General features: G+C 33.9%; 1 protein-coding gene across 1 annotated transcript; it reads right to left on the bottom strand.

The window, feature by feature from the left end:
• Positions 1-980: 980 nt before the first annotated feature.
• On the bottom strand, positions 981-8,155 carry LOC111512766 (uncharacterized). Its single transcript, XM_023168919.2, has 4 exons — positions 7,882-8,155; positions 6,172-6,340; positions 4,318-4,505; positions 981-1,180 (listed from the first exon to the last, which is right to left on the bottom strand). The coding sequence occupies exons 1-4, from the start codon at positions 8,104-8,106 to the stop codon at positions 1,040-1,042; spliced, it is 723 nt and encodes a 240-aa protein (XP_023024687.2). The 5' UTR covers positions 8,107-8,155; the 3' UTR covers positions 981-1,039.
• Between the last annotated feature and the right edge of the window lie 6,430 nt (positions 8,156-14,585).

Here is a 14,585-nt window from a genome sequence, read left to right as displayed (position 1 = left end):
GGTACTACCCGTATTTATAGTAATTTTGAAGATTAAAGTCGCATTTTTTGTTGTGTTCAGGTAGATAGTTACTCACTTATTTCAAAATTGAAATTATTAGTTGTTAACAAACTTCGTGTATCATATAGCACTGGTTTCGGATATATAAAATAATCAAAACACAATATTTACTCGTTTCAATAAAAATTTTTATTGCGTATTCGATAAATTATCAATGTCCACATTTTGTGTTTTGGCATGGAGTAGTCGTTTCGTTTGAGTGGTTTTCAATGTATTCAAAAATTACTTCATTGTCAGATTTTTACGAAAACGCAACACGTGTTTCGCCATACAATGGCTTCATGTGTTTTGGCATGGAGTAGTCGTTTTGTTTGAGTGATTTTCAACGTATTCAAAAATGACTTCACTGTGAGATTTTTACGAAAACGCAACACGTGTTTCGCCATACAATGGCTTCATCGGGCGTCAGCTTTAAACTTATATTATTATAAGTTTTAAGCTGACGCGACAATATTAGAAAGTATTATAGGCATATTCGCAATGCTACCTATACGAATTCAATTAAATAATACTTGGGATATATTACTTTCACAATTGGTCGTATTTTATCGTGAAAGTTATTCTATCAAAAAAATTGAAGAATTCGAAGAAGTATTCACAAGTAACCTAGGAGTTGAAATAACGTTATATTTTTCTTATTCACATGAGAAAATCATCAAACGAAAATTGAAACAATAAAAACTCAGTTTATTAATTCAAAACTGAAATTGAAAAACTCATTTATGAAAACATAACGAGAAAATGTTTTATTCCCGATAGTTGATTGAGACTTATGGACAGTAATATGATATTAAATAAACTTTATTTTGATGTTCATTCAAATCAGTTGAATGAACAAGTTGACATCAAAACTGTCAATTTACAGTAATATTATAGTGATCAATGAAATTATAAGAAAAGAAAAATAAATAAAAAACAGATTTAACAGAAAATAACTTTTATTTCACTTCATAAATAAATAAATAAGCCATTCAAACATTCAGTTGATATACGCATTATATGCCATTTCATTTCCATTCAGCTGCCTGCCATATCCAGGATGTTCCCATCCAGATGAAGGTGGATGCTCAACATGATGCTCGATGTGTTGTGGTACATGAACTATTTCATAATTGACAACCTAGAAGAAATGAATTGAAATGTGAATTTCCACCAGATAGATGTTCTGTTTGCAGTATTGAAGTAGTATTGAAAAATTTCGATAGATAGTAGTTCGTGTGAATTTTTTAGTGAAACGAAAATGAAATGACACCAATAAAATCCGTTTAAGTTTGTCACGGAAGATTTGATAACTTTTAACTCTCTCTAGGGTATGAAGATCACAGGACTTTATTCTATCATTTATTCACTTTCGGCGTTTCTGATTGAGTGTTTTTTTCTGATTATTTTATATTCCGGATGTAGTATAGGTTAATCATGTGATCTTCACACATCTTTCGTATATGAATTATTCCACTTCGATGAAATGCATTTGAGATTTTTTTTCGGGAATATACAGTGTCATCCCCAAATTATGCACCATATGGGAAACTTATTTATTAAGGGGTTTTCGACAAACAGTTATTCCTAATAAAAGTTTGTTCATCTCCTAAAACTGACCATGCACCAACACAATATAGTAAAACACACGTAATATACGAGGAACCTTGAAATATTTGTTATCCGAAAAAGTTGCTCAGCATTGAAAAATACATCTAGACTTAAAGTCATATCCTTCAAAAGAAACTTTTGATTTTTCAATATTTTTTTTAAATGGGGACTAGGACAAAACATTTGTCAAAACGATAAATAGACAGCATCCTGTATACGACAGTTAATTTTGAAAGCCTGCATAATTACAAATTACACAACTATGGTGTTAACCATGGTCAATGTTTTTGAAGAGTAAAATGATTTTCAAAGTTTTTGGTGCACAGTTATTTTTAGTTTCGGTTAACACCAAAAATTACTCAAAATTATACAGTATTGTAACAAGAACTCAATATTAAATAATATCAAATCATATAACATCAATTTAAAATAGGTATTTTGGAACAAACTCATTGATTTTATTGAGATCATTTTGGAGAATTATTTTGGACCAGAAAATCTCCAGAAAATCAATGAGTTTGTTCCAAAATACCTATATTATTTTGATGTTTTGTGATATGATATTGTTGAATATTGAGTTCTTGTTACAATACAGTATAATTTTGAGTAATTGTCGAGTAACTTCGAAAATTACTTTACTCTTCAAAAAAATTAACCGTGGTTAACACCACAGTTGTGTGATTCGTAATATTATGGGCGTTCAAAATTAATCGTCGCATACAGGATGCTGTCTATTTGTCGTTTTAGCAAATTTTTTTTACGTAGTCCCCATTAAAAAAAAATGGGTAGAAAATTTAAACTTCCCTTAGATGGCCATGACTTCAAATCTAGATGTATTTTTTGATGCTGAACAACTTTTCTGAATAACATTTTACGAAATTTTTCAAAATAAGAGTACTTTTCTCCCATCCCAAAATCAAATTTGAAGGCTCCTTGTATATTACGTGTGTTTTACTGTATTTTGTTGGTGCATGTTTAGTTTCAGGTGATGCACAAACTTTTATCAACAGTAATATTTTGTCTATAAACCCTTAATAAATAAGTTTCCCATATGGTGCATACTTTGGGGATGACAGTGTATACAATGAGCAATATTCCCAAATTTTATTGAGAATGGAAGCACAAATATTCATAAAAAACGCGTTCGATATGTTCGTGCAATTTTTTTTCAATACATCAAATTATTTTTCTTTCATGTATGATTTGTTTCTATCCCAACTAATCACATATTCATTATTCAACGAGCGAGAAATGTAGCCATTACTTATGCAAATAAAGTTTGGGAATGGTTCTGACATGTGTCGAAGGTGAATGAGTAATGATCATTTCATTGCGAATTGATTACTCCTCTTTTTCTATGACTTAACAGAAATATTTTGAAATAAGATTTATTTATGAAGGATTTCTCCACTCATAGTGATACCAATACATTTCATAACAAAAAGTAATCTAAAAACAGTATTTATTTCATCAAATTTCGAATGTGATTTGAGAAGGAAGTGAAAAAAGCTGTCAAGAGATGTGACCTGATCTGAGATTGAGTTTTTGCTCGCTCTCATTTTGATATTAATGGACGAACTTTTACAAATAAATGTTTTTATTTCTGTGTTTCGTTTCAAACCATTTATTTCAAAACAAATCATCGGTTCAATGATTAAGTTTGACGTTTTGGAAAATAATTTGAAGTAAGGAATTCTCAAGGCTTACTAAAGATTGAAAATAATTGAAACAACTGTGAAGTTATACATTTGCTCATATGTGATTCGCCTCAAGGTAGTGAGTTATGAATCTGATCCATTGTGATTGGTTTGAAAGTCTGGATAATTTTGGCAAATCTTACTCAACAAGCAACCGTGAAATAATTGACTTTTCAATAGTCATAAAAAATCTAATTTTTCAAAACGGTAGCAAGTTGACGTCATTAGTTCAGATCGTCTTATGATGACACCAAGTTAGTTGTTGAAATGGGCGTTGCTGAAAAAGGTGTTACTTTTCCGGAATGCATAACTCCAAAGGTTCCACTCCAGAGGTTTCAATTCTGCGTTTACGTAAATATCATTACATAAAAGTTTTATCCACCAAAACAGATCAAAATAGGTCTTTCTGAATACATTTTTATCAAATAAGGTCGGTATTTTGATTAGTTATTGTAGTGAAACATACAATTAGTTTTATCAGTTTTGAAGGTATTAGTTTTGGATATAGAATATATATAAGAAAATAACTTTTCTTTAATTTCTACCGAGTTTATTATTTGTTACGGTCGGTTTCGGTTTATTAGACCATTTTCAAGTAAGTAATACACCAAGCTAAGACAAGTACTTAAATGTTCACCTGTAATAGGTACCTGACCTGATTTTTAAGTACTTGTCTTGTCTTGATGTATTAGTTACTTGAAAATGGTCTAATAAACCGAACCTGGTCGTAACAAATGATAAACTCAGTAGAAATTAGACAAAAGTCATATCCTCTATTCAATAAGGATTTCTTCAAAATAAATTGGCCAACAATCGAATAAATTAGTTATGGAACCATATTAGCTCTGCCAGTTGATATTTAGAGGTACTTTTACCCAAGACAAAAACCTGTTTGAAGTTAACATTGACAAGTAACACATGAATGACTTTAAGCCGTACCAAAGTCATCAAGCTTGATATTGTTACTCACCTTTGGTTTCGTGAACTTGAAAATAACCAGTGCCCCTGTGAGCACGAGAGACAATAATCCCAAAGTGAGAGCTTTCCACGTCTTCAAGGCAATGAGAGCCAAGGCAAGTGGTACAAGCACAGCAGTTTTGAATTTCAAACCCAGGAGGAATGGTACAATCACTTTCTTCACAAGTTTTGAAGACCGCCCTAGAAAGAAAAATATGTCTAATACTAGAAAGAACTATTTTTAGAGTGGGATCGCGCATTTCATTGTAAACTCAAAAAGTGAAGATGAGTTTCTAGAAAGTTAATAGGATTTCACAGTTGTGATTACTAATATCACATCAGACTTTTAGAAATGACCAGACTATTCAGAACAAATTCTTCTGGCCGTGCTATTACTGACAATACACAAAATACTCAGTTTCAGTTGAGTGAAACATCATTTATAAAATCCTATTTTGGAAAATTATTTTGAATTAATTTCCCCTTTTGAATTAACCCTTTGAATATTTTCACTCTCTAAAATCTGAAAAATATAAATTGTAATATTTTTATTTGTAAAAAATATTAGTTTCATCAGTTAATTGTCGTACTGTATGAATATATGAAAAAAAGCTTATAATTTTATTGATACTTAGCTTAACGTTTTGGAGGCTAAATATCTGCCTTCGTTTCAATTTACCGTCACGTAGAAAGTTGTGACATCGCAAACCCAAACAAATAAACAAAACAAGCTAAATAAAACCGTTTGAAAAATAACTACATCAACAGAATCTGCTCAAATGATTACCAATTATGATGAAGATTCATGTCACGAAGTTACTGCGTAATGTGAATCTCTGAAAGATTTGATAACCTTGATAACTTGTGTTTACAAATTTCACCCAATAAGACAAATTATTGGGAATTAATGAAATATTACATATTATAACAAATCCCTTTTACTCATCCTTGGGCCGACCCTGCCGTGCCCTAGCAGGTGGCTGCCAATTCCGAAAAACCAGACATCTGTCGAAGGACATTTATTGAGTTACAGTTGACACACTTACGGCGTACGAATTGTCTTCGCGTTGTGAAATAACTTCAATGTATTGTTGTGTATTTATTAGCCGAAAATCCATTTAATTAAATATCTTCCTGTTTCAATGTTTCTGTGAACTTTCTATAAATACCCTTTTATAATATATAATTTCTTTACTAATAATTTCAGGTGTTGAGTTTTCGAAAGGTCAGCCAATTTGAAAGAAAGCTTGTTGTTTTTATTTCGAAAACAGCAAAAGTAAAAAAGAAGATTGTGGCTTACTAATGAACTACTGCATAACTAGACTCTTTGAAGGTTTATGTTACTTTTTGGAGTGAACATTCATTTAATATTCTATGAACATCTTTTTCCATATTGATACAAAATTCCTGGAATGCATGGGTGTTCACATCTGCTTGCAAAGTTTTGAAAGATGTGTTGCGTTGATGTATCTTTGAGTTCTGAGATATCGATTTCTGCATTTTTGTGACTATTCTGATATTGATGATGTTTTTTTGGAGACAAACGTCTGCAAACAACACGTATTGTTGAATTTATTACTACAGTGGTTTTTCTGAATATTCAAAATTGATAATGTGTCCGTTTTTTGTAACCCTGAAGATAGTACATGCGCTGTCAAAACGTTGACAATTGTGAAGAATGAACATATATTTTCGAAAGCCACTATATTATAATATTTGAGCATTGAATCCTGAAATTCTCTCATGTTCCTGTTGGAATATCAGATTTTGGACCATCGCTTCAAAACACCACACTTGAAAGGAGTCATAAACGTCTTTTTCAAAGTTCTTTCAAAACCCATTGGGTCATGATATAAAAAATATTTACCAGTTACTGCTAATGGTACTTCGAGATTTTGAGCTTGGAAAGATCTTGGTATGAGACTGTCCGTATGACTATCCCTATCACGAAGAAATGCCGGAGCTCTGACAACCAGATTGTGGGTTTGTAGAAAATCTTCGAATTTTTCAAAAATATCATCGGAGAATCCACGATCCTGGAAACAAAAATGACAACATTTAATGAAATTTATACAGAAGTGAAATTTATGCAATGAAAATTTTCGGTGATATCGGCATACATCGGGCATTCCAGTTGAAACGAGCCACCCTGAAGTCAGTTGATTTTGAAACTATGAAGAAATTGTGAAATACACCATCTTCGATTTTCGGGAGACATCCCCTCTCAACAATGTCAAAATTGTACAGTCGAGTTATACTCTATCAGAAAGGTCTTTCAATGGCGTATTCAGTCCTCTAACATATTCGACATTCTAACAATAAGCAATAAAATTATAAAAAAATTTCTCTTGACTTTTTGTTCAGCTATAATACAAGGTCAAACTGAACACATAATTTTTAGCTCATGCTGCTTTGATGGAAAATGGGGCTCCTCTTCATTGCTAAGGAACAGTGTGATAGTTCCTTCCACTGTCGATGCATTGACAGAAGAGGTTCTACAGAATGGCCACTCATATCCAGTGATTTGACCCCACTGGCTTATTTATGAGGTTGGTTGAAAATTACCAGGTACTGCTGGCTACTGTCTAACTATTATACCATTGTATGCAAAATAATTGTGCTCAGTTTGAACATTTGATGATATAAATTTCAAATAGTTGAAGGGTTTTTCTGACATTGCTTATTGTATTGATCTGAAAATACCACATGGTGAATATAGAATTGAAATACCTATCAACTGAGGTGTCACTTCCATTTGAAATGTTTGACATGATTGGCCATTATGGGGAGAGGGCTACTATCGAAAGTTTGATTTATACGCAGCAATGAGTCTCTCTCAAAACTAGAGTTGACGTGTTTCGAAATTTTTCACAGACCTAATATGAAGGAAAAACTTAAGAAAGAGAGAGTAAATGATGTTGTGAACTTTTGTTTCTTGCCCAGAAGTTATCAACATCAAAGTACATCTTGATTCAGGAAAATGAGTTTATGGTACACATAAAATGTGGAGATTATTTGTGCGACTATGTGAAACATGAGAAAGGAAAACCACATAATATTGTTTGATAATAGCAACAAGTGTTTCTATAACAAAAGTTCATTTACTTGCAATCATGACATGAACTTTAGGAGGAAAGCTGTAAAATACCACTTTTATATGTAACTAACGTTACTGCAGTTCCGTCCTTTAAGGATATTTCCAAACTATTAAAATCAGTTTGAAAATATCCTTATAGGACGAAACTGCAGTAATGTTGGTTACAAATAATTAGTTGAAGAACATGAAAGTGTTATTTCTCATTTTTCAAGAAGATATCCTACCAGGTAGCAACGGCTATATCTATCAATTTAACAAAATGTTACATTATTTGATAAACTACAGTGAAATGGTACTTGACATTTCAACTACCATTTCAGTTCATTTTTATTCGATACAATTTTCAATTGCTTCAATGAAGATCTCACAGATATTTTTCAGTTCTATTTCATTGTAACTTCAGGAAAATCAAAAAAATTTCTGACACATTCACCTGCTTTGAAACAAATACACATGCTTTCTATTTCAATTTATACACACCTCAACATTTCCAGGATTATCTTTTTTCACGATAGTCAGATCATCAGTAATCCGAATTTCCTGATTATTTGCCACCTCACTGATCCAATGTAGTGCTTTCGGTTTAACACAACTGACTGAAAAGTCCTGCAGGCAAGTATAGTAAACATCCTGAAGGACATCAACAGCTGATGGATTGGCTGCAACGGTTGCCACTAAAGCGGTAAGTGCCAATAAAAAATTCATATTGACAACTAATCAATCAAAATCTAAACGTGAATGAGGAGGTCGTTAATATTGGGTTTGTTTTATATATTCTTGGGCGGAAATAGAAACTAAAAGAAACAATCAGGCTGGACGTGAGCTGATTAAATTTCTTCGTTATCGAAGATATTCGTTTTCATTCAGAATGTTGGTCAGAGAAACGGGTCTTATGATGTTGGGGTTCTTCTTTGGGTGAGTTGAATGGTGGTGAAATATAATATTTTGCTATTGATTAAAAAATTCATGGATACGTATGGATATATTTTAGACTGTGGTGTAGTTAACAAATTTGATAAAAGACGGATGCTCGTTGTAACTCGAGTGGTATTTTTTATTGTAAGACTGAACACTAAAAATAGGAAAATGATGTAGGCAAGTTATTTACAAAAAAAAATAGGACAATGTACAGCAACAAAAACTTGAAAGCTTAAGGTATAACAAAAGCAATATTTTTGATTGAAAATGAATTTTTGGTATTAGTTACACGGTTCAGCCAAGTTGAGATGATTACTGTGATTCAATAAGAACGTAGTTTCAGCGAAGAACGACTGAGTTAATGAAAACTAACAAACTGTAAGAAATGTTGCAGGGAAAAACCTTTTTATATTTCAAATTTAAAAATGCTCAAATCATGCGTTTGACGGTATTTATTGAAGAGTAGCATAGGTTCCGGTTCAGGGATGATCTTATAGTAAGAAGTCTAATTGCGTAATCATGCATAATCAGTTACCTATGCATGTTTCGTTATATGTTCGAATCCTTTCTTCTTGTGTACAATTTATACTCACTAGTCAAATAAAAAAAAATCGAAACGGTACCAAGCTGTAATGAGAAGAAGAAAATCGTTATTAGAACCCAAAATTATTGGGCACATGATGAGCGGTAAAGCTGCAAGTGTGAGGCGTGAAAAGCTCTCCTTTTTTTGGAAGTTTCTACTCCCTCCAAGATGTAAGTATGATCACATGGTCCTTCTAAAAGTAATAAAAAAAATTGTGTTAGCGCGGAGAGTGAAAGAACGTTATTGGCTTCAGGCAGTACTATATCGCCGACCGACAGTAAAAAACCTTCCTGGTCTACCCTGATTAGATGAGGCACGTCGTGCTGCTTTTCTCCTCAGTGTTGCTTCAGCTAAAACTAACTTCTCGGAGTAAGTGAGCTCAACGACTTCGTCGTTGGAATAGTTTTATTTTTATCATTTATTTGGCAAAGAAAATATTTTTTTAAAAATTAATAAGTACTTTATAAAATACTCAAAAATCAATGCCAATAATAATAGGGTGTGATAAATCACTCATCAGTAAAAATTCATGTGGAAATTGTTCTTCTTCAAGAAGTGAAAGTACCCTACTCATTTTTGTTTTGAAAGCCTCAGCCACCTTAATACTAGTTATGAGAAAATGGGATATCTTGCTATGAAAGTCTGATAGTTGCGTTCAAACTTCAGAAGAAATTGCTGAAATTGGATTGCCATTATCAATGAGTGGTGGGTGAGAGTATATTCAATAAAATCTTTGGTAAGTGATCGTCAACTGGAGAATGATCAAAATGGCAATAATCTTCCTTAAGGAGATTATCATGGGGATTATTTTGGATTCTAAAATGTTAATGTCGATAGTTCGACTTCACACTTCACCTTCACCTTCACACCCTGCGAACTTATCGGTGCGAAGCTTCAAATTCTCTTGGTTATGTGAACTGGAATTTTTTGTTTTCTTTTTGGTATTTATAATTTGTTTTATGTTGTTCCGAAGTATTTTTTTGTAATTTTTTTTCTGTAATTCGAGTTAAAAAAATAATCAGCTTTTCTCAAAGATATTTTACTAGAGATACGCAATATTTGAAATGGTCTGTGTGAGTTTCACCCTCTTTACATGTGTCACTTTCTATTTTAGATCTATAATCATCTTGAATTTGTTTATACCAAATGTATTTCACAGAAGCATTTTTGAATAAGAAAAATGTAACGAATCATACTTCAGCTGTATCTTTGAAGCAATTATTTAAAATTATTTCCACTTTATGAAAAGGATAACTATTTACATCAAAAGTTGTCTCCAATATATTCAGGAAATCTGAGGGGTGCAATGAACCCTGATTATCAAAATGTGAAAGCATTTTTATTATTTCACATATGCCTCATCTAGGGAAAAATTATCTATTATGTGTGGAGTAATACTACATAATTGACTTCGTTCTGATTCCTAAGGTTTGTTTATGAGCTGCCTCAGGGGCACTTATGATTATTGGTAAATGTGCATCTGAGGCGTTCAAGCTGAACATATTTGGATTATTCAATTGTCCTGAATTCATACTATTTTATATTCAAATATTGTTATGTTGTACTTTTTCAGTGATTTGAGAAACTATATTTGCAACATCTTGAGGTGAAACTGAGGGATACCTGGGATACCAAAATTTCGAGCCGGGCCTGGTGCACTCTGCCAAGAGACAAGGCCGAATTGATGTTGGTTATTTGGAAATGAACGCAAAGTAGGTAGGTTGTCAAAATCCCCGGGTCCGGATATTCCTCCGCGACCCTCTCTGCTTAAATTATTTGTGTTACCTTATATATTCAGGTTTTGTTACTTTGGTGTGATTAAATGCAGATTGTTATCGTTATTCTCTCGGACGCCCCCAAATGCTAACTCCAGATGTCTTCTGGATCTCAAATTGTATTGTTGGAAAGGTGTGTTTTCCAGTACTATGTTGAAGAAACACAAGAAAAACCAGCCCCACGTTGGGCACCAAATGCGACTGCGTAGTTGGCATCAGGAAGAACTAAAGCATCGCGGAGTATAATTTTACTTTTTTTATTCAGAAATGCTCTGTTGGAATATATTATTTTCAAATTTGCGTAACCTCGTTTCAGAATTTGCGAAATGTGTGTTCTAAACGAAGACTTTTGTCAAGATATAAGCCAAAATTTTTTGTAACTCTTTTCAAAGGAAGTTCTGTTACATCTATCACAATATTTATGAGGCCAGAAAAACGATTTTTCTCCGCTGTTCTACCAAAGAGCATGACAATAGGCAAAATCTAGTTATGTGTTAATATATGTTTGAAATATGTTTTTTCCGTTAACCAGCTATCACACCCCTACGAACGACAACCCTAAGAAGTCGAAACTCGTCCGAGCTAAGAACTGATGAGGTCTTACCTTTCAACGTGTTATTCCTAACACGGATTGGATGATAACAAATGAAAATCGAGCGTTCAGCCTAGGGCTTCAACTATCGACTGACTGACGATCTTCATGTTCATTCGTATGTATGATTTAGATGGTATTGTGACAATGTAGATGTTGGTGGTAGTGGTGGAGGTGAAGTGTCATTGCGAATTGGTCCTCATTTCGCTGGGTTTTTCTGCTAGGTTGTTCAGGTTGGTCCACATTGTTGACCGGTATGCTGCTGGTAGAATGATGATTGGACTTGTATTCTCTTCTGTTTTTGGCTTCCTTGAATACTGGAAACCACGTTCTGTTGACCCCTATACCTTCTTTTTCCGTTGGGATGAAGTCGTGCGTGGTAGTATTTTGAATGAGACATGAAAGGAGTTTCTCAATATTTTATTACGTGGTATGTTTCTGCTAGGACATGTTCTGGAATTGCAGATTTCGCCAGTTGCATAAAGAGGCTGCTACGTCTGATCAGAATCTCAACAAGAATTCAATCTGCCATCCAGGATATAAACTTGGTGTGATGGAAACCCTTGTTGATCTTGCCAACAGAATTTGTGAGCTATACTATTTTGAAAAAGAACTTCGTCATTCCGACCAAGCTCTAGATGCCGATGAGTTACACAAGCGTAACTGTCGCCTTATGCAACCAAAGAAATAGGCAATTCCAGAACATGTCTTAGCAGAAACAAACCCCGTAATGTAATATGAAGAAAATGCAATTTTGTCTAACTAAACGCTACTACTACTCCGATCGATATCACATTCACACTCTAATCACCACCACCATCTTTAATTATGAATACGAGTGACGAAGCTTGCTGATCGATTTTACTTCTTTGGATTGTCGTTCATGAGGGAGCGATAGCTGTTTACCAAAAAAACAGACTGTTGATAGATTGTAGTTCTCAGCTAAGATTTTCTTCGTTTATGATGGTCCTCCAATAAAAACGCTATCATTGTTGGGAGGCTTCGACTGATAATCCTACTCCAGAAAAGATACTATTGATTAGTTATGGAATGATTTCTTGAGAGTTGAAATCATTCAAGTTCATTCAAGTTCAAGAGTATTTTTTGTAATTGGTGATGGAAGGCAGTGTGGTTCTCGATCATCGTTTAGACTTGTGTACTAATACAAAATATTTGATGACACATCACTCATGCAAATGAACAGAAAACGAACGCATCACGGTTTTTTCAACCCTTATAAAAAATGAACAGAAAGAAAAGACATAGTCGATGCATTTAGTAATGCGTAACAACTCTATAACAACTCGCTTTTGGTTAACCTGCAAAATATAATTATAGAATAAGAGTGCATTTCCATATACAAGATTGTTGAAAATAATATTTTTTACGCTTCTGTAACATATTGAAAACAATTTGATTGTTTGTCCTGATGAATCCCTAGCATTATAGTTAAAAATAACAGTATGGCATTAATGGAACTTTTGTTTCATTTATTCTATCTGATACTATCAACAAACATATTTCCTTGCCGATGGAAGAGAGTTAGAGTACGTCCCATTGAAAACAGGTGATTCAGCGCTCCTGTCGAACTATCGACCTATATTAATTTGGTGCGATTCCTTGAAGCTGTGTGAAAAAATATTTTATGAGTTTATATATGGATCAGTTAACATGTCTTTATAGAAAAGGTATCATGTGTTACCAAAATTTTCCGCGTTTCACAGTTTATTTCTGGGGCATCCTCAGATAGATGTGGTGTACTTTGATATTATGCAGAATGCATTCGATCAGATTGATTTGCATAAATTTATCAGTAACTTCGATAAATATAGTTTTACTTATAGTTTGCTTCAGCTTTTTGTATCTAATATTTTTGATCGCAAACAACTTACTGAAATTGAAGTTTATCAGTCTGATTTTTACTCATTCATATCTAAAGTGCCAAAAGGTTCAAATCTTGGTCCACTTCTATTCCTTCTTGAAGACCTCTGGAATAAAATAATGAAATCAACGATATTGTCGTTACTTTTGATAAAAAACTAACCTTTGTACCCCTTTTAAATAAAATTATACATAAGAATGTATAGTTTCTTAGTGTATATCAGGTGCATTTTACCAATATCAAACGCATTCAGAAACGATTTCTGAAATACCTTACTTTCAAAACGACAGGAAATTATCCGGGAAGAGAAACCGACTAATCTGTTATTCTTAAACGACATTCATTTTATTGAATATTTGTAGTTTCGGATCATTGCATTCCTTCACGCTTCAATAAATGGTAATAGTGATTTTATGGATTTATTGCGATAAACTATTTTTTTATACTTCAGTTCAACTATCGATATCTGCGCACATTTCAGTAGTTGTTTACAGCTGATTCTCGGCCTCCCCCCACCACTATGACGTATTAATTACTTTTTTATTGGTTGTTGTTTAGTGAAGTCAAGGTGATGTGACCTTGAAGGGTGTAGTGTATGGATCGTTCAGAAATTTTTTCCCGGTTCTAATCCTCCCCCCACCAATATGACGTGTTATTTGCTTTTTTTGTTGTGCAGTGAAGTCAAGGCGTTGTGACCTTGAAGTGTCTGGTGCATGGATCGTTCAGATTTTTTTTTCATATGAGATTTTGTGTGTGTATGTGTGTGTGTGTGTGTGTGTAAGAGAATGCACGGTACAGGGTTTCATCATGTGCTTGTTTGTCTATGTACAAACATACGTCTGCATACTTCGAAGATCCTCCAAGTAATAAATGCTCCATCGGTGTGAGGGCACCAAGTTAGTAGTGGAGTGACGTCACAGCAATAACCGTTCAACGGCTAGAGAGCGACATGTTCACTCCACGACGTGTGGCAGAGTAATGCGTATTCATCGGTCTGCCCTCACCTCTCCCGAAGCGATGAAGGTTGTGACGTAACGCATCGCTCTAGCCCCGCTATCGATGGTGACACAACGGCAGCCGAGGACCGTCTGCCTAACGTCTACCCTCTCCGAGACCGCAACGACCATTGCTTGCTCGTATCGGCAACTGTTATCGCATCAAGTTGGGAGATGGGCTTGGCTGTGACGTCAGGCATCTCTAGTGGATAGCAACTAGCAATGTGAACCTTTCACGGTTTCATGGTGGGGGTGACTCGCACTGTTTAATATAAAATAAATGCCTGGCACACTATGAAATCAGTAGACGAATATATCTGCAGCAGTTAGCAATTGGTAGAGTGTTATTCAGTTCGTAATAGAAGGAAGACGGTGAGTGTATTTGTCTGTTGGAAATTGTTTATATTTTCATATATATTTTCATCATGTCCGTTTCAAA

The sequence above is a fragment of the Leptinotarsa decemlineata genome, unplaced genomic scaffold (assembly GCF_025532065.1).
Source record: "Leptinotarsa decemlineata unplaced genomic scaffold, Ldec_3_MD MMD2_tig00000882_RagTag_RagTag, whole genome shotgun sequence".
NCBI lineage: Eukaryota > Metazoa > Arthropoda > Insecta > Coleoptera > Chrysomelidae > Leptinotarsa > Leptinotarsa decemlineata.
This window is presented reverse-complemented; position numbering and strand designations above follow the sequence as displayed.

Coding starts and splice junctions, on each gene's coding strand:
- LOC111512766 (XM_023168919.2), bottom strand. CDS start 8,106: ATGAATTTTTTATTGGCACTTACCGCTTTAGTGGCAACCGTTGCAGCC. Junction 6,341..7,881: donor ATAATCCTGGAAATGTTGAG/GTGTGTATAAAT, acceptor TTTTGTTTCCAG/GATCGTGGATTCTCCGATGA. Junction 4,506..6,171: donor AGTACCATTAGCAGTAACTG/GTAAATATTTTT, acceptor TTTTCTTTCTAG/GGCGGTCTTCAAAACTTGTG.